Source organism: Rhamphochromis sp. 'chilingali', assembly GCF_963969265.1.
Source record: "Rhamphochromis sp. 'chilingali' genome assembly, chromosome: 4".
Classification (NCBI taxonomy): domain Eukaryota; kingdom Metazoa; phylum Chordata; class Actinopteri; order Cichliformes; family Cichlidae; genus Rhamphochromis; species Rhamphochromis sp. 'chilingali'.
Window position 1 is genome coordinate 36,460,599 of NC_137948.1, and position 24,172 is coordinate 36,484,770.

The following is a 24,172-nucleotide window of genomic DNA, read 5'->3' on the forward strand; positions in this document are numbered from 1 at the left end:
CTCATATTCTCAAATGAAAGCCCATGTGATGCAAAATGCTTGCCACAGTCACCAATCTTTGAACACAGGGAACACACCTGGCGTCATTCACTACACACAATGACTCAAAATTGAAGACACTTGTTGCTAATGCTGTACCCACATGTAAAAGCAAGTTCAGAGTGCACAGTATGCTGAAGATTCCAAACAAACACAATGGATGAAGGCAGAGTCAGGGGAAGAGGAATTTGATGCAGAGGAGGGAGAAGAGCTGGCCCTGGAAGAAGAGGAGCAGGCCAATGAGGAAGAGGAGAAGGCCAACATGGGAGAGGAGAAGGTCCAGGAGGGAGAGCAAGACAACCTCGCACCATCATTACGGACGAGATGCGAGCAACAGCTCAGCGACATGATGCCGCACAGTGATTGTGGTGTGTGTGTGGTGTGAATAACGTAAATAAAAAAACTTCACACCCTGTTCATGTTTTCAAGATTACTGTTGTGTGCAATAGATTCTGTTTTTGCATTGAGTTGTGTTACAGTAGTGTACGTACATGCAGGATTTTCTATAGATTTATACTACTCATATGAAACTCACAAATCTAAATGCCTAATCCTCTGCAGAGATCTACGACAATCCGTTACTGTATAGTTTCTAAAATATGCATTGGCAGTTATGAAACAAAGAACCTTCTCACAAATTGAGCATTGTGTTTTCAATTGTTTTGCTGTAGTGTGTAATGCTGTGTATAGTGTTTACAGTTTTGACAGCTTCGAGCTCCTCTCTTGGTGTGGGAGTTTGAGTTTTGCAGTGGGAAGGTGTGGTTGTGTTTATGTAGCTTTAGAGAAGGGTGTTGTGTTTGGACATTGGGGGACCTGGTGGTAACGTTTGTGACATGTGTTTTAGCATTTGAGAAAAACTGTAAGGCACATAAATCACAAGACTGAGACGTATACCGAGAACTGCCGCGCACATGTGTAAAAATATTAAATGGCCACCATCTTTACCAAAAAACACCAGCAGTGGGGGGAAAAGGATGCCAGTCAGTAGACGCCACATTTCTAATCCCACTGGAACTGTTGCACCTGCAGACGAGAACAGGTATTTTTAGACGTGTGCCTGCTGGAGCAGAAAGAAAGACACATGTAAATAAGCAAAGGTGGCAACAAACAAAGAGGGAGGGAAACAAACAAAGGAAAAATAGAACAACTATGTGGAAAAACTGAGACGGGCTGGGGAGGGAGAAGGAGCACTAGCAGTTTGGGAAAGTGAGGGAGTGAGCAGAGAAGTGATTGTTGCATCAAGTGATTGAGCAAATGCTTGAATGAAGGGTGACTGTGTTTGACACATTGAATAATTGTGTGGAGGAACTAAAGGTCTGTTTGCATCCCGCAAGAATCTGCTGGAGTGTTTACTTCTGAGCTTAACTAATTTGTTTGGACTGGTGGCAGCAGCGCCAAGTGAGTAAACTGCAAGGTGGCTCATTAGAAATGATTAGAAGTGACCCTGTAAACACAGACACTGTTGTTGGCATCGATGCCAGCTGTTCTTAAAAAAGAAACAAGAACCCTAAACAGATCTATTACCCACCTGAATGCTAGGCTGTCCTATTCTCTGAGAACACACAAGCATATTTCCAAATGATTATGCAGAATAGAGTTACGAGTACAGGAAGCTTTCTGGAAGAGCACTATGGACCCTCGCCGGGCTCCTGGTGTTAATCTTTTTTGTTTCATTTATTTGTTTTATTTTATTAATCGTGTTCTTATCAGAGTAGTTATTATGGTAGAGCAGACAGGTTGGTGAGGGACGAATTCGTAATACAGCCATTCACACTGATTACATCATTTTACTGGATTAATTTGCATCCAGTGAAATTATAAATTAGATGTTTGTTTGTTTGTTTGTTTTTTTAAATAAATAGAGCACCAATCAGACCAATAGACCAATCACAATACTGCATTTGCCAACGAGTGTGCTTGTAGCTCAAACTGCATTTGAATATGGAAATAGTTAAATAATAACTTATTTATTTGTTTTGTATGAAAACAGTAAGTAGACAGCTTTAACTTCTGGGTCAAACCATGAAATTCCCCCTGCTCCTGACATCTCATGACAATCGGATGAACCCACAATCTCAGTTTCCTCCTTTTCTTGTTTAGAACCACATCATCAGCACTTGATGTCAACATTTTTTGAGAACAAATTTGAATGTGTCTATAGACGTGACATGACAAGTTGGGATCTGAAAAATTCAACATTTCTGTGTGTAATGACCTTTATAAGAATATATATGTGGACATTTTTGTAATTTTGGTTAAAAAAAAAAAGATTGTGAAAATGTTGAATTAGTCAAGTGTATTTGGGCAAACAGTGGCTCATTCAGTAACGGGAAGACTGGGGTCAGTCCCTGGTCCCTCTAGAAGCCCCAGAACTGTCCCCGATAAGTCACTGTAGCATGAAGTTGTGTGTGGACGTCAAATATATGAAGTCAGTGTGTCTCACACTGAATGAATGGGTGATTTGGTCGTGTAATGCAGAGTGCTTTGAGTGGTCAATAAGACTGAAAAGCACTATGTAAATTGGATCCATTAACTGTTTTGTTCAGTCCTAATGTAAAATACTGATTATAGAAGCTTTTAACTTAAGATTGCTTAGTGACTGTGCCATTAAATCTAATTAACTGTATATAGTAACTAAACTTGCACTCCCAGCACATTGTGCTCTTTTACTTCTTTTTTTTTTTTTTGCTGCCTTTAGCTTAATGAACCCTTTAAGTTCTTTCTTGCTGAGGCTAAAAAAGACTTAAAACTAGATTAAAGAGTGAACTGAGATGCACTGCATTGCTAAAAAAAATGCAACTTTTATACAGGGACAGCCTCATTTTACTCATTTTTATTAACTTGTTCACCATGATTATAAGTTTTATTATGTCTAATATGTTCAGAGGCAGATCCACACTGTCACTATAACATTTTTTCTTCTTTCTCCTGTTGACATTAAGCTCAGATTACTTTTAATAACTCATGTCCCCCAGCTTGTACCAATAATCAACCCTGCAGGTATGATGCATCTCATTCCTTTTGACGATCCTTACAGATACTGGAATCAGATTACTTTTTGGGCGCTGTGTGGACCTAATTAACCCAAGTGATCTTCTGTACTTTGGCTCATCTGAAAGGAAATTAACATTGTCACCCATCTGAAGAATGACATTGAATCAAAGGGTAAGCAATCAGAGCCGAGGGAACGGTGGCAGAGGCTGACTTTGGAATGGTTAAAGACACAGTGAGCTTGTGAGTGGGTGGCGTCTCATTGTGCTTATAGCTCATTGTCTGTCAGCCTAATGTTATTTTTAACCAGAAACGCAGTAAAAGATGGATGAAACGGGAAAGGGGAGGAACTCTTTTCATGAGCCTTTTTTTAGCTGCACTGTATTATTAATCTTCATTCTGATTAGCAGGGAAACAGCTTTTTTTTAAAAGAAATTAGATCAAAAGCACCAAGGGCCTGTTCTTATGTGTATTTATATTGCCACATTCTTTGCAATCAAAAATGCAGTCATAGCAAATATGACTGAAATAAAACAACTGTATTTTGCCAGTAAGACATTTTTAAGCAATATTTTTTAAGTATAAAACCATAAATTAAAGTTCAGAAACCCAAATCGGGCCTCATTCACACCGGCTTAGAGACCGGTCGCAGCAATCATAGCATGAGAGAAAAGTGTGTATTCCTGATTGGAAATTATGGAAGCTGTTGGCCGTCATTACTGACTAAAGCCTCTGTTATGCACACCTAGAGACCTGTGAATGACATCCTGGCAACGACCAGTTGCTAGCTTCGTGGAATGAATTACCATGGCTGAACAGCTGCATCCAAGCCTTACGCAATGCAAAGTGTCGGATGCAGTGGTGTAAAGCACACCACCACTAGACGCTAGAGCAGTAATGAGCGGAAATCCTAATCTAAAGAACGACTCTGGGTTTAGTAGTTGGAAAACGGTACTTGTCTGACTGCATGCTGCTAATTGTAAAGTTTGGTGGAGGAGGGATTATCGTGTGAGGTTGCTTTTCATGAGTTGGGCTCAGCCTTTAGTTACGTTGGAAGGGACACTTCAACAGACATTTTGGTCAATTTCATGCTCCCAACTTTGTGGGAACAGTTTGCACATGCCCGCTTCCTGTTCCAGTGCGGTCATGTTGGAAAACTACGAAGACTACAAAGAACCATGTTAAAATTTTGTCAGGATGAAAAAGATTTGTATCGTGACCAGTGCCAAAAAGGTTCTTTTCTTATTGCTATACGAAATGATCTCCTTATATAAAAATGCACGATTTTCATAAAAGGAAATGTTTTTAGATGATAACATACAATACAATAACATCCTCTTAACACCGTCTGGGCCCAGATCATGGCGTGAGCATGGTTTAAATTTGGTTCTGAAGCTTTATTTCTTTTCACACTGTTATTTCTGGCCTTTGTAATTAAAAAGCTATTAATGCATTTCTGTAAAATGTAAATGAAATCAAATAATGGTAACCAGGCAGTTATTATTTATCACCCCATAAAAGTGTTTTTCACTCTTGGAGCTGCTGACTTTCCCTTTCCGAGGCCCTGTGAGATTCATACTGACTAATTACAACCCAGCGTGCATCCACTTAATGACAATTGATTGCCTTTTTTTTTCTCCCAAATGTTTTGTTTTCAAATCACCATGAACATCTAGTAATGGAGCCATTACAAAGTGAAGTCTTTCTGAGAGCATGAATAATGCAACAGTAAAATAATATTGTTCTGGCTTTTTTTTTTTTTAAGTGTTTTATTTGAAATTATCTCAGTCCAAACGCTCTACTCTTTATGTGAAGTTTAAGCACATCTTGTATGGCTGTACTCTTCCCTGCATGTAGGCTGTAAGGTAAGGCTGGAATTCTGCACAAGAGCTGTTGATTTTTATCATTATTGGTACATAACACCACAGAGACAGGCAGAAGAAATTTGCAGTGATGCAGCATTATTTCTTTTATGGACTCTCTTCATGTGAGCTGTACATCAATTTCATAAAAATACCCAACTGTCTCCACAGGGAGCCTAGACTCTTTCAGACAGCGATTCTGTGACCATTCAGCATGTATGCAGTGATAAGACTGAAATACATTTTAATGAGCATTGTGTTTCTCTTGGCTTGTTTTCCCTCTTCTGTTGTATTTTTTTTTCATTTCCTTATCTGTAGGGGAATATACCATATGGGTCTACTAACTGCTGATATGTGTTCTTGTTGGTAGGCACTCTACTGTGTAAGCTCTCACTGTGTTGTTGCTATTTGCAGCAGAACTAAAAATATTAAATAAATAGGGCTGCAGCACTCCAATGCCTCTCTTTTTTTTTTTCGCCTGTCCCGTTTGGTTCTTTTGCCATCAGAATTATTGTCTAAAGGCAAAGAAAGATGCCCAATGGATTTACTTTACCAAATTGACCATCCCAGCCTTGCCGTATTGGTCTATTTGATTCACCTTTGTTTTTATTGTTTATTTTATTTTATTTTCACTTGCTACACACGGGACAGACATGACTGGGGGAAAGAAAGGGGAGAAAGAAAGAGGGAAAGAAAAACAGCGGGGAAGAGGAAAGTGATAAAGGGCAAAAAACAAAAACCAACAAAACAAACAGACAAAAAATACCTATATCAATCACCTGGATCACCTGCTGAGAAAGAAAAAAGAGAAAACAAGCAAAAAAAAAGAGCAATATAATAAACAACATCATCGCGATGACCTATGTGAATATAACAGTAAATATTAAATATTGAATATTATTGTGCAGCACGTAGGATCAACAGCGCACAGTGTGCTTTGAGGTAGGAGCCAAAAAGGGTGTAGTTTGTGTGTGTGAGCACCCGTGTGTACACCTGTGAGCATGAGTGCGTTTGTATTTAAAAGGTTCCTTCATGTAATGATCTGCTAGAGGGTGTGGGGAGCCACAGCCCCGTCCTCCAGGGTATGAAGCAGGTATGGAGGAGATCCAGGCTCCACACATCCAGAGGCCCTCAGAGCACAAGAGACCAAGGAAGACCAACGGAGGGGCAACCGTGCCACTCTCCCGGAAAGAGCTGAAGAGCCCCAAATGAGGGGGGGTTGCAGTGACGTGCCCGTGAGCTCTGCCTGCAGCCAGCTGTGCCAGAGTGACTGAGCCCCAGGCCGAGAGGCCGAGGGCACCCCACCCCCCGAAGGGGCCCGAGCGAGCCCCAGGCTCCAGGCCCTGACAAGCAGCCACCGGTGCGTACCTGGACGCCCATCCCTGGACACCAAGAACCACCAATGCACTGGCAGGGGGAGTGTTGGGAGGAGATAGGCCTCCATACTTTGGAGGGCCTGAGATGTCCCCAAAGAGGTGGCGTCTGATACCTGGCCTGACATATAGATACAGACAAACAGGCACACACAGATACAAACATCCATTCCCACCCTGATGCTCTCATATGCAAATACTCAGCACTCACCCAACGTGGAGAAAGACATAAATAGACACTGTACACACAATCACACTCCCCAAGCGTACTCTATACCCCAGGTCTAGGTACCCTTGCCCCTAGAGGGGGAAACATCACCCAGACCCACATTCCAGACCCCAATCGGACGGCCAGCTCCTCCTCCCAGGCCCCCCGCTCCAACAGGCAGCAGAGAACGGGTGTGTGTGAAAACTCCAAACCTCCCTCATACACCCTGATGGTCATCTGGATGCCGTGTAGCATGCCCTCCCCCAAGGACTTATATGTATGTGTTATGAGAGAGTGAGTAATGTGAATGTCTAAGTTGTGGGATAAAATTGAGGCACAGGCAGCCAGAAGGGGACAGAGGGGGGGATGCCTCCCCTGCACCCTGGTGACACAACTTTACCCCAAGACCCTGCATGTGTGGGTGATTGTGGTGGAGCGCGAAGAGGGAGGCAGCTGGAGATCCCCCGCTGACCCCAGTAGGCACCCCCATACTCTGGAACCCACCAGGGCAAGGGGGCCCAGGCCCATCCAGACCGGGGCCCAATTCAGCAGCACCGCCCAGCCCCACAGAGCCCGGGACAGCCCACCTGACCCCACCACAGAGAAAACTGCACCACCACCCCGTCATCCACTCATCTTCAAGACTACACAAGACAATAGACACCCAGGCTGAGATCTTCCTCCACCTCTCCAATATCTCTCCCTCACCTGCAGAGTGAGTTCCTGGAGAGAGGAGACCTCCTGCAAGATGTAACAGCCTCCCCCACCAGTTGAAGAGCCCCACAGGTGGCTCGATACACTGGTGGCACCCCGCGCCAGGGCTGAGCCCCCATACACCCACCCGCCCACAACCCCGACACACCAGCCAGGGCCCCAGCCCGGAGATGGGGTACCCCCAGAACCCCAGGCCCACCTACACAGCAAAATCTCCAGTGTTAAATTAACACTGGAGAGTGTCTATATGGGTCCACACCTCTGAGTGTTAAATACAACACTGTTGAGTGTTAAATTAACACTTTTGACAGTGTTATATGTTTTAAAGTAACCTAGTCAGTTTTGAAGATTAACAATGACTAACACTGAGCAGTGCTGATTTTCTAACACTGGAAAATAACTCAAAATGTTAGAAATATTCCAGTGTTAGAAAACCAGCACTGCTCAGTGTTAGCCATTGTTAATCTTCAAAACTGACTAGGTTACTTTAAAACATATAACACTGTCAAAAGTGTTAATTTAACACTCAACAGTGTTGTATTTAACACTCAGAGGTGTGGACCCATATAGACACTCTCCAGTGTTAATTTAACACTGGAGATTTTGCTGTGTATGGGCAGCCAGGCTACCAGGTCAGTAACCCACGTCTGTGAGCACAGACCCTCCCCTGGCCCCGTTGCACGCATCCATGAGGAAACCATCACCTAAGAGCCAACAGAGCCCTTAACAGGCCATGACCGCAACCCTGGGTTGAGCCCTCCCAATGCCTCTTAATTGAATAGTTTAATTCAAGCCTCAATCACACAGGTGTAGAAACTGGTTGCTACGGAAAAATATGTATTCCCTAAGCAGTTAGCAAGTGGTTGCTGCAGGTTGTGCAGCAAACACTCGCTGGGCCAACATCTGGCTGTCCCAGATGTTGGCCCAGCCTTTAACACTTCAAGGTTTAGGAGTCCCATAAGGTTGATTGTGTTTATCTGGACGTAACGTTTTCAGTAGGAGAAACATTTCATCACTCATCTAAGTGACTTCTTCAGTCTCGGCTAACTGCAGGTTTCCCCAACCTTATAAACAGTACATTTGCATAATGACTGAAACTACCCACTGAATGAACAATGGGCTGTGAGGTCAGTTCCTTAATCATTGATATGCAAACTATGAGACCATTGCTCAACAACCAGTGATCATAGCCCATTGATCAGTGGTTTGAATGAGTCACAAAATGTTTCTCTCACTGAAAACGCTACGTCCAGATGAACAGAATCAACCTTTTGGGATTTACGTACCTGGATGATTGAGCATGCATCAAGACAAGGTTTAGGAGTGTTTATGGGAATCTTTGACTATTCTTAAGAAGCACATTTGTGAGGTCAGATACTGATGATGGACCAGAAGGCGTGGCTTGCAGTTTACACACTGTTAGAATGATCAAAAAGCTGACTTGGGTTAGAAGAAATGGATCTGAGTGTAGGGCACAAAATCTAAAGAAGGTTGCACTAAGTCCTGTTCAGACTGGATTTCTGGATGAAAGAATATATACAGAGAAAGACATTGAGTCAAACAGCATCATGGGCAGCATTTACCACAACCAAGGACCCCAGCTGAGCCAATCAATCAGACTGCCTTACCCCATGCTGCGCATCTGTCAGCACATGAAACAATGTGTATGTGTTGCTCACAGTATATCAGTGGGTGCTGCCACAGACTGGCAATCAGCTGCGGTTCACCTCTTCACCTCACACCCTTTATCAGGTACTCCTATATGAAGAGAAATGGGAACAAAAAGCAGGTCCTGGAGGGAATGGGGAGTCTTGAACTTTTGACATGCGGTAAGGAGACTTCGGGGTTCAGGGCTAAGAGTGAGAAAGTGAGTAGTACCCTGGGAAACAAGACAAAGTGAGAGAAATAATATTTAAAAGACAGAAAAACAAAGGAGGAGATGCAAAAGAACAAGTTGTTTTTCACAGATTTAAACAGGATTGTGTTCATCAAAGGGAGAAACCTCTGAATAAAGAGACATTTATTTTTTACGTACAGTAAGTCTATCATCAAGGGTGTAATCAGTAGCAGAAAAGGCCAAGCCAGTGTTGGACGGACCTTAAACCTGCTTTTTTTTAAAATGCCCATGTCCTCTGGCTGCAAACGAAGGTCTGTTTGAATAGAAATTGATGAGAAAATTACCCTACTGACCTCAGTAAAGCTTTTACTATTGAAGTTACAGCCTCATTTGCCTGTTTCAGATCTTGTAACAATCCTCATTACTTTTAATGATTATGGCTCTTCTTCTGCTTCTTTCGGTTGCTTCCTTTATGGGTCACCACAGCAGATCATCTGCCTCCATCTCATCTTATGCCGACCATCCTCTTCTGTCACACCAACCCTCGGCATGGCCTCCTTCAATTCAATTCAATTCAATTCAAGACCCTTTGTTCAGTATATTCACTATCCCAGCTCAGCCTTGCCTCTCTAACTTTCTCTTCATCTGCTCAACCTGAGCTCTCCCTCCAATCTGCTCTTTTCTAATCTTGCCCAATCGGGCCACTCCCAATGAAAATCCAAACATCTTCAACTCTGCCACCATCTCAGCCTCCTGGCCTTTTCTTAGTGCCATCGTCTCCAAACCATACATCATTGCAGGTCTCACTACCATTTGTAAACCTTCGTTTTCACTCTTGCTGCTATCCTTCTGTCACAAATCATCCCTGACACTCGGCTCCACCCACACCCACTGTGGACTGTTACTTTGAACAGTTGATTCCAGGCATTCGAGCTCATCTCTCGTCACAATCTCTACTGCTTGCATTAAACATATGAAGAAAGCAGGCATATACACCTTAAAAACCGAGAAAAATAACTTTGTTTTTATCAAGTTTTTTTAATCAGCTTTCAATAATTACATCATACTGTCTAAAAATCTGTTAAATACTCAAAATTTTGGGAAAGTGAGAAAAGTGGGAATTTTAAGCCAACTAAAGCTCTCATAAAGCAGAGCCTTGTTATCTTAAAGGGATTATGTAATTCATCTTATAATGGTGACATTCATCTGCCCCTTTGGCTCAGAGCAAGGTGGGAAAAAGTCACACATCTCTGTCTGTAACCTGCCAGCAGCGGCTGAAAATAACACCAGCTTCAGTAAATGGTGGTTAATTAAACAACACACCAAAGGATGGAGCTACTTTAAGCTAATCTATCAATTTTTAAAAAAGTCAGTAAGAGGTATTTAATATCTGAAAAGCTGGAAGCAAACGTAAGGTAAAAGCTGAATTTGCCTGACAGGAAGTGACTGAGTGACTTGAGTCTTGAGAAATGAAAAGATGGCGATTCAACAGGAAGTCTGACAATAGAAAAGAGCACAGCCAGATGTTGAGTTAACTTGACACAAAGACAGATGTTTGCAGTATTTGTAGTAGTTACTGACAAGGATGTTTTTTAATTATTTAAAGTAATGAAGAATGATGAAAATGGTTAGATGTTATCTATCTATATTAGATTTATCAAGGGGGAAATAATAAAGTAGTAGTTTTAAAAATATGAATATTACTCACTCTTATCAAACTTATTAGTAATATTGTTTGTAGCCGTAATAGAAGATTGGAGAGTAGGAGTGATAGTGGAAGTACTATTTGCATTAGTATTACTATTTGTTTATTTATATACAAAAGTGCCAAAAGTACAGACATGCACTTAAGTAGAAGTACAGATACTAGTGCTGAAAACTACATGTGATCAGCTGTCCCGGGCCACCGCTCTGAGGTTTACTGCTGTTTCTGGACATACACAACTGATTTAACAAGATGTGAGCGGATGTTTTATAAGTGTTTGTAGTTGATTTCCATCCTCTACACTGACAGCACACTGTTTATTCTGTCTTTGTAATAAACAGTTTTTAGTTGGTATGAAGATCGAATTCAGTGAATCAATCTAAGCATCATCAGCTCAACTTCAAATGTATCTATGCTACACTTGATGTAAGCTAACGCTGACCATGAAACCACAGCCACCGTGCACCAGTTCTTTACTTTAAATACATCACATTTGTTTAAAAATATATTCCTGTTCCCTTTTTTTCTTCAAAAAGGGAGTAAAAGTACAAAGTGGTAGAAAAACCCTACTCAAGTAAAATACAGATACCTGAAATTTATACTTAACTACAATAGCAAAGTGTTTGTATTCGTCACTTTGTTCCCATCTCTGATTATGTATGCCAAATATCAGTGCTGTATTTGTGTGTCTGCATTGCAGGAGAGCCAGTGGCTGGACAGCGTCTCTCTGCTAATTAAGGACTCGTTAGAAGGAGACCTGATCGACAATCTCTCCGGTTCAGTTTTTCACCACTACGGCTCTCCTCCTATCTGCAAAGACTGCAAGAGTCACCCTCAAGAGGTTATCAGCGCTCCACACACACAGACACTCACAAAGCACAACCCTAAACATCTGCTGCCTTCATTTCAAATTTACAAGTCAGTAATAAAGTGCCACTACATCAATTATACAGATGCATATATTCTAAACACTACTAATGCACACACATACAGTGCATATGCAGTATAATGTTTCAGCAGTAAATAAACTGCTGAGCATGTCTTCATTTCACATCACACACATTCACAAATTGGTGAATGTGGCACACTGACTCCTTGTTTCATATAAGTATTTTCCCAGATGTGCAGTAAGGGGCTCTAGATATACTATTACAGTGGTTCCCAAACTTTTTTTGGTAGGCCCCCCTTTGTTTTACAAGAAAAATGTGATTATTCATTGTCATCTTTAACACTAAGGAATTAAAGTAGGAAAAAAACGTTGCATAAGCTGCTTTTATATAAAACACATCATAAATGTAAGTTATGTTTGTCCGAGTGAGATCCCAGCAAGGTTCAAGGAATACAACTTACATATTTTTGTAGTTCTGTAAATACAGATTACACGGTGTGATTGCACTGCGGTGCAATCAAAACATAGTACTATACTGCATTAGGATTTTCATAGCTAGAAGTGCAGCTGAAACTATGTTCAGAATGTCAATTTTTTAGATCATGTGCTCATGAAAAACTGAGAAAATCCATTTTTTTATTCCTAAAAGGACTTTTTTTAAATACTGTATTCAATAAATATGTATTGTATGCAATTTAAAATGTATTTTCTATTATCCAGTTTTTATCTGATTTAATCCCATTGAAAATAAAATCAAACACAGTTCTTGCAAAATGTAATTTGCTTTAAAGATAGAGCAGGGCTGTGTTTATTACTACAGGGCAGAATTTGCCTTGTATTAATTTCTGTTGTCTGTAAGGATATTCTTGACATTTCCCCCCCTTGTATAATCATGCCCAAAGGATATACATGGCACCACCAAAATGATGTATGAGTGAGTGAACTCGTCCTGAGTTTTCCTGTAATAGCCATAGCTGTGAAAATCATCAATCACACATGAGAACAAACACCAGTTTCAGCTGAGGTTATTCTTTGTATTTGATATATATAATCTGCAGGGTATGAGTTTCATTTCATGCAAGTGTGTACGTGTGTACATGTATGTATGCGTGTAGGAGTGTAAGTCATTGTATAAGTCACAGTGGTGTGACGCCTGTGTGCTTTAGATACTGTTTCTACATTTCACTCATATCCAAGTCACCTTTAAACTAAAAACTGTATATAAAAGATGGGCACAACCACTGTGACATTACTCATGGGTTTGTGGATATTTTAAGGGCAGTATTGACTGACAATGACTTTTTTTGTTTTTGTTTAGTTTTTTTTTACTGAGAAGCTAACATTAGCTGGTAGCATTCCATGCTAGTCGGTTCTGTTTAGACTCATACATGCCAACCCTCCCAATTTTTCCGGGATAATCCCAAATTTCAGTGCCCCTCCCGTAAATCTCTCGGAGCCACCATTCTCCCGAATTTCTCCTGGTTTTCAACCCGGACAACAAAAATAAAAAAACACATGCCAGAATTCATAGCGCGGCCCAGCCAATTCCAGTTTCCAACAATAGCGGCAGCTACTTAGTTTTAATATTACTCATATTACTCTTTCTGGGTCGCAAAATAAACTTGTAGCATATTTTCAGGCGAGAATGTAGCTGTGTAAACTTCAAATATCTGAGCCGGGGAGAACAGTGAACTCCCGGCACATCGTTTTCAAACCCCCGCGGTCTTTCGCTACTCAGGTTAAACATGATATATATAAGTCACTTAGATAACCTAAAAATGTTATTGTTTGACTTTTTTCAGTGTTTCATTTGTTCCTGAGTAAATCAGGAACAAATGATTTTGAATGTCTCCCTAATTCTGAGGTCTCAAGGTTGGCAAGTATGTTTAGACTACCATGGAATGCTACAAGCTAATGTTAGCAATGCTAGAATTTCCAAAGCCTGTATGTACGGGGGGCAGTTGCTGCTGGCTTTTGGCTTCATCATTTCACATCCTGTTGTCAAATTTCAGCTTCAACATTGGCTACTGTGTATTTGTGGTACAGGTCCGACTGGCAGAGGTGGAGCAGGCATCGCTGATGTCAGAGCAGCTGTCCGACAAGTCATCGTCTCCAGCTCTGCCTGATGACCTGAGTTTGGATGAAAACAGCAGCTACCAGCTGCTGGTCAGAGACAGCCAGGTATTCTCACACTTACACACCAACACATATGAACATATTCTGTGCTTGCTTGCATCTCTCCCACTTGTATTATACACATGATACACAAGTAATACACAAACACACCAGTAGTGTGGTGACTCTTACAGAAAGTCAAGCTGAGACGGTTCCCTTTACATATTTTTGGGATTAACAGTACTGGTAAGCTCATTTCAAACTGTATACTCAGTTTAATCTAGAGTAATGCATTATATTCTGTAAAATCACATTCATAGTCTGCGTCCTGTGAGGAACACATATCTTTTTTAAGCTGTTAATGATCTCAGAAAAGCAAGCCTACATCTTGATTTTCAAAAGAAGCATATTAAAAAATATTCATAGCAAAAAAATCAAGTGAGTTTAAAGGTGTGAGCAATGTGTGACATATTTATCTATCAATGTGTACAGAGGATTAGAAATATTAATGAAAAGCGTGTTGGCTGTTTAAAGTTACTAGTATTTTCTTGCTAATCTGAAAGTGATAGCTGAGCCTGCACATGTTCAACTTGTCTGTTTTGATATGTCGACGTTTATTTCATGTCTCTTTTCTATCTTCAAGTTTATCCTTGCTATGGTGCTAAAGGAGTTATTTAAAATGTTTTTCTTGGCCAAGGCGATCAGTAAGGAAAAACATCTATTTGCTGATGCTAGCAACCATGAAATTAACCCTGATAAGTGGGACAGAAATGAACATTAGCTCTAATCACTCATGCCTACACACACACACAGGTAAAATCATGTCATCATAGCCCTTAGGTCTTGCTAATCATTATTAATGACTATTTACATTCTTTACTGCCTAATTAAAACACATGCCTCGCACTGTGCTTTTGACATTGGCACATGGGAGTTTGTACGTATGTTTTCCTGTGTGTGTGTGTGAGTTCGTGAGCATGTCTTTTATATCTCCATCATCACATGAATGCTTCGCTCTCAGCTCACCGACGTTCCACCTGGTCTGTTTCATCCCTGTGGTATTGAAGGCCAGCTCATTTGATCCAGTTTACAACCAACAACAACAGCCAAGCAATTTGAAGCTTTGAAGCCTGCCGTTACTTTCTTTTAACCACCTCCAATTTTAATCAGACTTGTATAGATGGGACATGAAAAGGGAGCTTTTTGAAACTGAAAAACAAATGCTACTCAGATTTCCATTATGATAAGGTGAAATGAAACTCCTCAGTTTGGTGTCTCTCTTGCTCCAGTGAACATCAGTGCGCCTGGATATTTATTCTTTCTAGGTAATTTTTTCCCATCTCCACTTTCAGTCAATCTTCTCCTTTCAAATTCTGCTCTTATTTTCTTCATCTTTCTTTCAGAGGGGCAGCAGTGACTCCCGCAGTTCGGAAGAGTTGCCCAGACAGGCGGGTTACAGAGGGCTTCGTCCCTCCAGCTCAGGAAGCGAGGAGGGTGTTCAGGGACTGTTTGAAGTGGGCATCCATCATCAGTGCAATCCTGCCTCACCGGAGCAGAAAAGCCCTGCACATGACAAAGGTACTGGCATAAACAAGATGACAGCGCAAGATCAAGGAAGCTGCATGTAGCTCGTAGTGTCCTTCAAAGTGACTACATGTGTGATATACTCAGTGGCAAAATCTACTGGCTTCATGATTTCCAAAGTACTTAAAGTACACTGTACTGTATGTGTAGTTACAACTCATCACTTGTCAAATATTTGCCTTTATTTTCTGTATTTTTATCATTTTTTTCTGTATGTAAACTGTGGATTCGTTTTAAAAGTTTCAGGGGTTTTATAAAATAACAAGAAGCAGCAACGCTGAGCTGCCTGTGAAGAGCTGCAGGCAACAAGATGCTCATCTCTAACTTTTCATTCCACCTGCTCCGTGCTATCGACAGCAAATTTGCTCATGCTGTTTACGCCGTGAAACAAGACTGCAGTCCTTCATGGCGCGTTACAAAATTATTGACTGCTTCTTTAAAAATGTTCAACTTTGTGCAGCAGTGCTGTAAATAGATAAAGCAGTTACTCTGTAATTCTGACTGAGTAGCTGCACAACGGGAAGCACTGGGAATTCAGGGAGGTGCGCTTTTACATCACAGCAGTTTTTCAAAAAATATTTGTTCTTTTACACGTAAAGTGATAAACACCTTGAGAGAGAGAAAGTGAGTGGTAATGCATCTCTACCACCAAAAAAGATCAAAGTTGCAAAAAAAACCTTTCTGTTAATTTCTGTTAATAGTTTTCAATTATTAAATAAGAGACTGCCAAGCATAGTCTAAAAAATAATCGTTCTGTAAATCCTACCTTTGTAGATTGTTTTTCATCCAAATGGTTCAATGTAATCTTTCATACACACAAAACACAAAGCAAAAAATAAAGAGTAAAATCAACGGACATATGAGCTTCCTTTATCACACTTATCTGTGCTCTTTCTGACCCTCATTGGTATCAACCACTATGATTTCATTAAGACATGACTTTGGCATTGATGTTAACATTTATAGAAAAGTAAGACTTTTTTACTCGACATCTCTCACATCCTGCATAGTTGATCGACTTCCACTGCAGTTAAAGAAGTGATCGATGAAGCCAGACATAAGGCAGACAGATATGCTAATGAATGACAAGTTAAGGTGCAATTCAACATTGAACACCCCCTGTAACATAACTGCCATCACCAGAACAGACATACTAACTCAGAGGGTCCATTCCATTAATTATTAACCCTCTTACTTACTTATTTAAAATATTTATTCCTAAATGCTCAGATTGGGAGATGAAATGTTTTCACTCCACCTTTAATTTTTCCAAATATGTCTGTGATGTTTGGATGCTCAAGGTCTAATTTGAAATAGAATCCCGTTACAACTTTAATTTCAAGACGATATATCCCTGTGAGAAACTCTCATCTATCTTGAAAATGTAAAAATTGTGTTTGCAGAACAGACAAAATGCAACTTTATCTATATACTTTATCTATATCTATATATATATATATCTATATATATATATATATATATATATATATATATATATATACATATATATATATATATATATATATATATATATATATATATATATATATATATATATATATATATATATATATATATATATTAGTTTATTAAAGTGTGAAAGACATTTAATTGCTTCCTGATAACTTTTAACTTTGAACAGTTCATTGTACTAACTGTATTAATGTCTTTTTGTTCATTTTTCTTATAATATGGTGCAATAACATTTTTAATTAAGTAAGAAAAGAGGTGCCCTGAATGAGGTGTTCAGAATTTAATTTCCGAACAAAGATTACCATCAGATACTTAACCCCACATGGTGGTGTTAGCAGAATGTACAATGAGGTGTGACATTCTGTCGTTTGGCTTGTTACCCTGAAGCTGAAATAATAGTTTCTTCTTCATTTAGATTAAGGACACGTTGAGCCATCAGATCACTAACTTGTAAAATGGTTGTGAAGATAAAATATAAAGTTTTGTCCATGTTAAGGTGGGAAAATTGAGCTATATTTAAATATATGTGATAATATATTTTAATTCTTTATACATCACTTTCTATGTTGACAATAGAAGAATAGTCTTTTGTAAGTTATAAGATTAGAGCTTTGACCAATTAATCACAAGTTTAACCTTGAAGACTTTGGTGGATGAAGCCAAGTTTTAATGGAATATTAACATGACCCTGCTCTACACGTCCACAATATTTGATCAGAGTTCATTTAAAACTTCAAGCATGACAAAATGACGCACACACATACAAAAGCTACCAAAAACATAACCTCCTTGGCTCAAGGTAGAAATCTTTTTGGGGGGTCTTGCAGCGTAGCCAGTGAGTATCCAGGCCAAGACTTCCATTGGTCAGTGTTCACAAATGTCGATGTTCCAAACAAAAGCTTAGAAAAAACTAAACTGCAGGAAATGTCTGATGGTTTTGAGGTTGGACTTCAGTAAAAGGATTCTTTTGCTCTCCACTGTGATTTTTTGCATGCAGCCAAAACCTGCTACAGCATGATGAGTCATTATAGTAACAAAAGTTTCCTTCATTGCGTAAAAATTCTGCAATTGATGCGTCAACATTTGTTTATAGAGATTGTTTGCAATGTGGTGGAAACATAGATAAGACGGTCTAAACATTCATTGAATATTTTGTCACTTTTCTGTGAGGAAATAGTGATTGACTGGAACAAATCCTGACACTGCTGAGTAAGTGTGGGGAATCACTTTGGCTGACATCCTTATGAAGGAAACAAGGACAGGAAATCATACAGAAAAAGACTAAATCTATCCAGAGACAGAGAACAATTCCCGAGTATTCACAACTGCCTCTGTGGTGGTTACCACTCCTGTCTCTACAATAAAAGATGCAGAGAGAGAGGCAGACTTACAAAGTGATAGCAATATGAGTGTCAATGCCACAGCTGGATTAAACTGCAGCCTTCCCTTTACAGATGATGATGGAGGAAGCTGCAGTGGAGGTGCTCGTGAAACTTCACCAGTCTTGCATCTACCGGCAGATTTCTTCCACCCAGCTGCTGCAGCTCATCCAAACAGTCCTGGAAACAGCGTAAGCCCAGGAGACAGACGGCCTTCCAGGTCGGCCTCCCCAGCCTCCTGGGCGTCCCTCCGCTCACCCAGAGCCAACAGCAGGCCGTTGGGCTCCCAGGTATTACGAGCAGATGAATGGATTCGTTTGTGTCTGTATGGCTGGCTGAACAGACGACATCAGCATTGCTGTGCAAAACATCAGTGACACGATAGAACGCAGTATAAACGTGTCCTTTATGTCAATGCTCGGCGATGTCATGCAGAGGTTGTTGAGAGGCAGACGTGTTTGTGAGACTGAATGAGAACATCTGGGAACCGAAAACTGTAACACACATCACACCAGGGATGTCAAACTCATTTTACGTCATGGGCCACATACGTAGAGTCCACACTGATCTTACCTGGGCCCCTTTCTGTCAGGGGAAAGATGTTTAACTACATGTTTCATAAAGTTTTTGTTAATTCACAGAGTTTTTTTTAAACTTCTCTGTTATTTAGCTGTTTATCTACGACTGAATTCCTTGAATTTAGCATGAATACATGACCGAATATAGCTCTTTATGAAGAGGTAGACAGCTTGTCAGTAGGCCAGATTGAAGTCTTTGCTAGGCTGACACCCCTGCCTTATATCATATAGTGACACTAGATGTTGGCCCTAGATATTGATTTGATGACATTGTTACAGCTGTGGGTGTAATAAACACTTGGAATCACTTTAGTTCATTAGAAATCAACACTTGAGTAGGAGTGGCACAGTTAGATGTGACACAGCAGCCTCTTCTGCGATCTATCAGTCAGAATCTAATTACTGCGCGCCAAATCGTGAATATACACGTATCACCACCCTCCACTGAAGTCCTACTGCAGTGTGGGACTCCAGAGAGTTTATTTAGTCATAATTAAAGCCAGCCTCTCTTCCATACTGAATCTAACACCTCCCCTATGCTGGCTCCTACGTGAAACAAACTCGAATGGGGGAGAAAAATAAAGCCCTTATTTTAGTTCTTGTTCCTTTTGTAACCATGGAGACAGATTTCTCTTTTCACCTCTACCTGTTTGGTTTGTTTAGCTCGTGCCTGAGTGGCTCTGTGATCCTCCGCTGCTACAGTAATGCTTTGCGGCGCTCAGCTAATTAGCCCGGCCAGCCCCGAGCCTGATACCGACTCGGCACTCGCTGTTGTGCTTGGCTCGCGCTTCTCACATTCTCCCGTGTCGCTTTTCTGTTTTCCTTTTTCTCCTCTCCTGGGTGATCCTCTCTATCCCTCTTTGCTTTGCGTTCGCTCCCTGCCACTATGTTTCTGCTTTTTCGTAATCTCTTATTTTAGTACTGGCAGGATTAGAAATAATGACTAAATCCCTCCTGCATACAGACATATTGGATTAAACAAACGCTTCCCCCAAACTCAGGGCGGGGTCCTTCAAGCAGGGGGAATTACAAGCGAGGTGGTTTCACGGTTTCATATTATTAGGACTTCTCTGAAATTGGTTAACCGAGAATGAGTTCAAACCAATGTGTTGTCGTCCCGGGGCAGATCCTTCCTTTCCTGTTGCACAACTGTCCTTAGGTACTGGTCACAGTAACATCAGCCAATAACAGCTGGTTTTCTTTTCTTTATTGGTGTTTTACTTCAATGTTATCTAGGTAACAATAGCTCCAGGAAATTCAGAATTTTTGGGATCTGAACTTGTATCTTGACATGAAGCGATGATGAGCTGGTCCTGATGTTTTCACACGGATTACATGTGTCCGATGTGTAAAGACATTAAGCTGTAACTGTAAATTCGTCTGTGTTTTTGTTATTTTTTTTTCTTTTTGGTTTTTATCTAAATTCTTATCCTCTCTTCCAGCACCCGTCCCACAGTGACTCCTCTTTGGCCACAGCCAGTTCAGAGGGCAGCCTGCAGGCAGCACTGGAAGAAGGGCTGAGCTTCAGCGTCTCCTCACCTCGATATCTGGATCTCCCCACACCCCACCTCTGCCCTGTCCCCAGCCACCCCTCGCAACGCCAGACACCGACTACAGGAGACCAGGGCTGCTCTTTACTAAAGAGACACAGTACTCCTTTGACCCTCCAAGCCACCCGGAGGCACCAGAGGAGCCAGAGCAGCAGCAGAGGCGGCAGCACCAGCCCCGGTTGCCCCCAGCAGGACTCCGTGGACCCGTCAGATGAGGATGTTGGCACGGGGACAAACCGGGATGACTGCCGTCAAACCTTCAGCAGCGAGCACCTGTCAGAAACACTGAACAGTCTCTCCCTTACGTCACTGTTTACCCCGGACTCTTTGGCACCCCCGCTGGTGAAGAAATGCAACAGCACAGGGTCTCTGGACCTAACGAATCTGTCTGCCCGGAGTAAAGATGGCCACCACTTTCATGGCATACACGTCCATGGTTTCTTATCCAACCCCTTGACAGAGGGAATGGCAAGAGGTGAAGAGCAAGACATCACAGGCCTCAGCATGAAAAGCAGGCGTCAGACCGCAGACACATGCTCCAGGAAAAACAGATGAAACACTTGTTGCCTCTCTGTAGTGGAACTCTTTAACCATTTGCATTTCTGGACCTTGAACAGAACAGGGAGAGATTTTTAATACACGTCCTGTGAACCGGAATCTGAAATTCTCTCTTGTCTTTATTAAATCATTCGTTCTCTCTCTCTCTCTGTTTAGGATCAGTCATTTCTCAAAAGATTCCAGTCGCTTCTGAGTTTTAGCATCATTTCTCTTACACAGGATATACGATTGCTCTTTGCTAGGTCTATACAATAATGTCAAGGAGCTCAGCTTTTGTGTTAACAGGACTGAGCCTTTGAGATGTGGCAGATCCTGGGTTTTATATTATAGCCATCTTGAGAGAATATTCAGAAAGCCATTACAGAGACAGCCCTGAAAATTGCAGTGATTTGTGAACATTACAAAGGCGGTGTTTTCTAGACGAAACTGTTAAGAAGTTCAATCCTCTCTAAGGACCGGGTTCACTTTACTCAATGCGGCCTGAACCATTGTCCAAAAACCCTGTTGTCAAAATTGGACGGATGGCAAACTCGGAAGCTTCTTTTGAGGAAGAACTGAACTTTGTACAGTTTTCTTTTCGTGTTTTTTTGTAATGTCCATGGCTAATAGTAGCATCAACCTTTTTTTTCTTTGGAAGATTTGGCGGGTGATGGAAAAGTTGTCTTTTGTTTTGTTTTTTCCAACTTCAACATTTTGAAGTTGCGTGAATGTACCCGCTTCTGTCTCCATTTGTGAGAAAGAGGGAGACCAAGACAAGCAATGAGCCTGGCCAGTCTGAACAGTGACAGATGGCCTCTTTGAAAAGAAGAAGACTGTGAATGCTGCTGAGAATGCGTGTGGGTAAGTCATGGAAGCATTGGCCACTTTCAGAGTGGACTCTGTATTTTTTGCTTTCTGCACACCCATGAAAGGGCTAAAATGTATTTAAGTGTAGACCTGGGCCAAATACAATTGACAAATAATCTTTTGCTACTATACCTAACACCACGTTTGACAATGGCACATCCATTCCTTAATCAGACCTCTCTGATGCTAGTAATGTAAAACAGCTTTGAAGCTAAAGTGAGCACTGACTTGGGAGACTGGAAGTTGGATGCTAAGTTAAATGTCTTTAAGACTTCCAAGCACCAGCTTCCTGCTGACCACTGAATCAGAGCCTATAGAAGTATACTGAGTCATACCAAAACAAAAGAAGATTTCCAAAAATTGAAGTTAATCTGATTGGTTATCTGATAAACTTTCAGGATGATAACTAAGTCCCAAAAGCCCCGTCTGTCTATACAAGTCAGTGTCCCCAACAACACACAGTTCCTGTTCTGGCCAGCAACCATATTAATGTTTTATATCCACATGATGCTCGTCTGCACAATGAAAGTGTATGCCACATCCAGCCGATTGACCTCCTACAGCTGGTACTCGTTTGCACTGCTGCTGCTCCTGGTTTGGACGCACAAACAACTGAAACATTGTGGAAAAACATGGTCAAGTAATATTAATGCGATGTTCCAGATGTACACCACACTCAAGTAAACTGGTCGGGACTCCAGTGAACCTCATCAGTCATACTGCACTGTGTCCTGGGTGTGTGTATAAACGTTGGTAGTAAGTGTAGTGAGTGTGAACGTAGCAAAAAAAAGAAAACTTTGAACTTTTGGCTGGCATAGGCTTGTTAAGTTGTACTTTGAACAAAGTGTCTATCTTTGGATAGGCTCTGCTTTTGTACCCGCAGCCTTAGCCCGCTGACACGCAGCCACCTCTTCAGTTCTATTATTGTCACGAGTACAGGCCCTTGTTTGAGTGCCCTGTGGCAGGGCTAATCACTAGGTTGGTAACACGTCAATAGACCGTCCCTCGTTTGAGTCACCCAGAAGCACTCCTGTTTCAGTCTGAAACAAAAGAGCACCTATTGTCTTATACGTGCGTGCTGTTCTCTGGGCCGGGTGTTGGCATTTGAAGCAAACCAGACGAGATTTAACGCAGTCTTTAAATCCTTCCGCCTGTTTTAAATGTACCTGAGTCTCTCAGTAGTGGAGCAGGCTGCCTGGCATGTGCATGGGAAACCCAAGGGATGGTTTCTTCTTAAAGAGTCGGTGTACAGATTAGCGGGAATTCAGCAAATGGAAATCACTGTTTTGTTTGCTGCTTTAAACCCAAATGTTTATTTGACTCAGGTCTGCTTGAGTGTAGCAAGACAGTAGAAAAAAAAAAAATACTATGACAAGCAATGTGGTCCACGTGGATGTAGTTTGAGCACATGTTTGTAATTTTATCAAATTGTGATGATCATCATAGAATAAATCCCGAGCAGGTAGACCTCAGGTGGACCTATATGCACCTCATGCATTGCATCAGCACATATAGCACACACACACATCCTGAAGCACATACACACACACGCATATCACACAAAGATGTCAGCGTCAAAACACTGCAGGATGCTTCTGTGGCTGTTTGAGAAGAGGCAGAAGAAACCTCGGTGTTTAATCTCTTTCTCTACTTTGTCTTCATTCCCCTTCTTACTCCCATCCAATCCTATTATCTCCTTTCCACAAGAAGCCAGAGTACTAAATGACTATTGACTACCCACCTCTAATCGAGATATGCAATATGCTACAGTAGATGTACAGTTAGATGTATGGGATTCATAGAGGTAGGCAATATGGTGAGAGAAGATTATATTTATGAATTCATGTATTCGAATAAAATGTCACCAAGATTCAAAGGTCACTGAAAGGATGATGTATTCATGTATTCCAGAGTGTGTGTTCTCTCTTTTTTCCCTCCATCTCCTCGACACGGTTTTCTTTTTCCCAAATGCATGTAGGTTATTTTTGTTTTCCAAAATGTCATTCTAGTGTCATATAAAAGTGAGATAGCTTTTCAACAACCTCCGACTCCTGAAGTTGTTCTTTCGAAATGAGGTTTGAGTGAATTCTCTTTCTCTTTCTTCAAGGTTAGGGTTAGGGGGTCAGCGATTAATGCGAGCCTTTTTCACGCGTCACTCTTTAGTTCGTCAGTCTGGGACTGTGCTCATAAGGATGATAATATCTGGAGAATGATCTAGCACGAGGTTTAAGTGCATTTGTTTGTTTTGATTAACTTTATTTTGAACAACAAAACCTGATATTTGCATGTATTATAAGTCATGCAGTACTAATACCACAAATAACCCGCTGTAAATGCTCTGCATGCACAACCTATCTAAAAGATTTAGAAAGTCTTTTTGTTTTTTATCCCCAACTTTCCCATTGAATCTTGTGTGTTTGCATTAATCTCTGTTTATTTCTCTTTTGATTTTTACAATTTATGAAGCATTT

The 24,172-nt window shown here is 41.0% G+C and overlaps 1 protein-coding gene across 1 annotated transcript in view; it reads left to right on the plus strand.

Annotated features, from left to right (window-relative positions):
* The window catches only part of LOC308396365 (voltage-dependent T-type calcium channel subunit alpha-1I-like), a 168,836-nt gene extending 145,100 nt beyond the window's left edge, over positions 1-23,736 (plus strand). The window contains exons 32-36 of the mRNA XM_080881602.1: positions 11,430-11,570; positions 13,665-13,799; positions 15,137-15,311; positions 18,245-18,459; positions 20,190-23,736. Of these exons, the coding sequence (XP_080737728.1) occupies positions 11,430-11,570; positions 13,665-13,799; positions 15,137-15,311; positions 18,245-18,459; positions 20,190-20,852 (1,329 nt within the window). The 3' untranslated portion in view covers positions 20,853-23,736. The remainder of the gene's footprint in view (positions 1-11,429; positions 11,571-13,664; positions 13,800-15,136; positions 15,312-18,244; positions 18,460-20,189) is intronic.
* Positions 23,737-24,172: the final 436 nt, after the last annotated feature.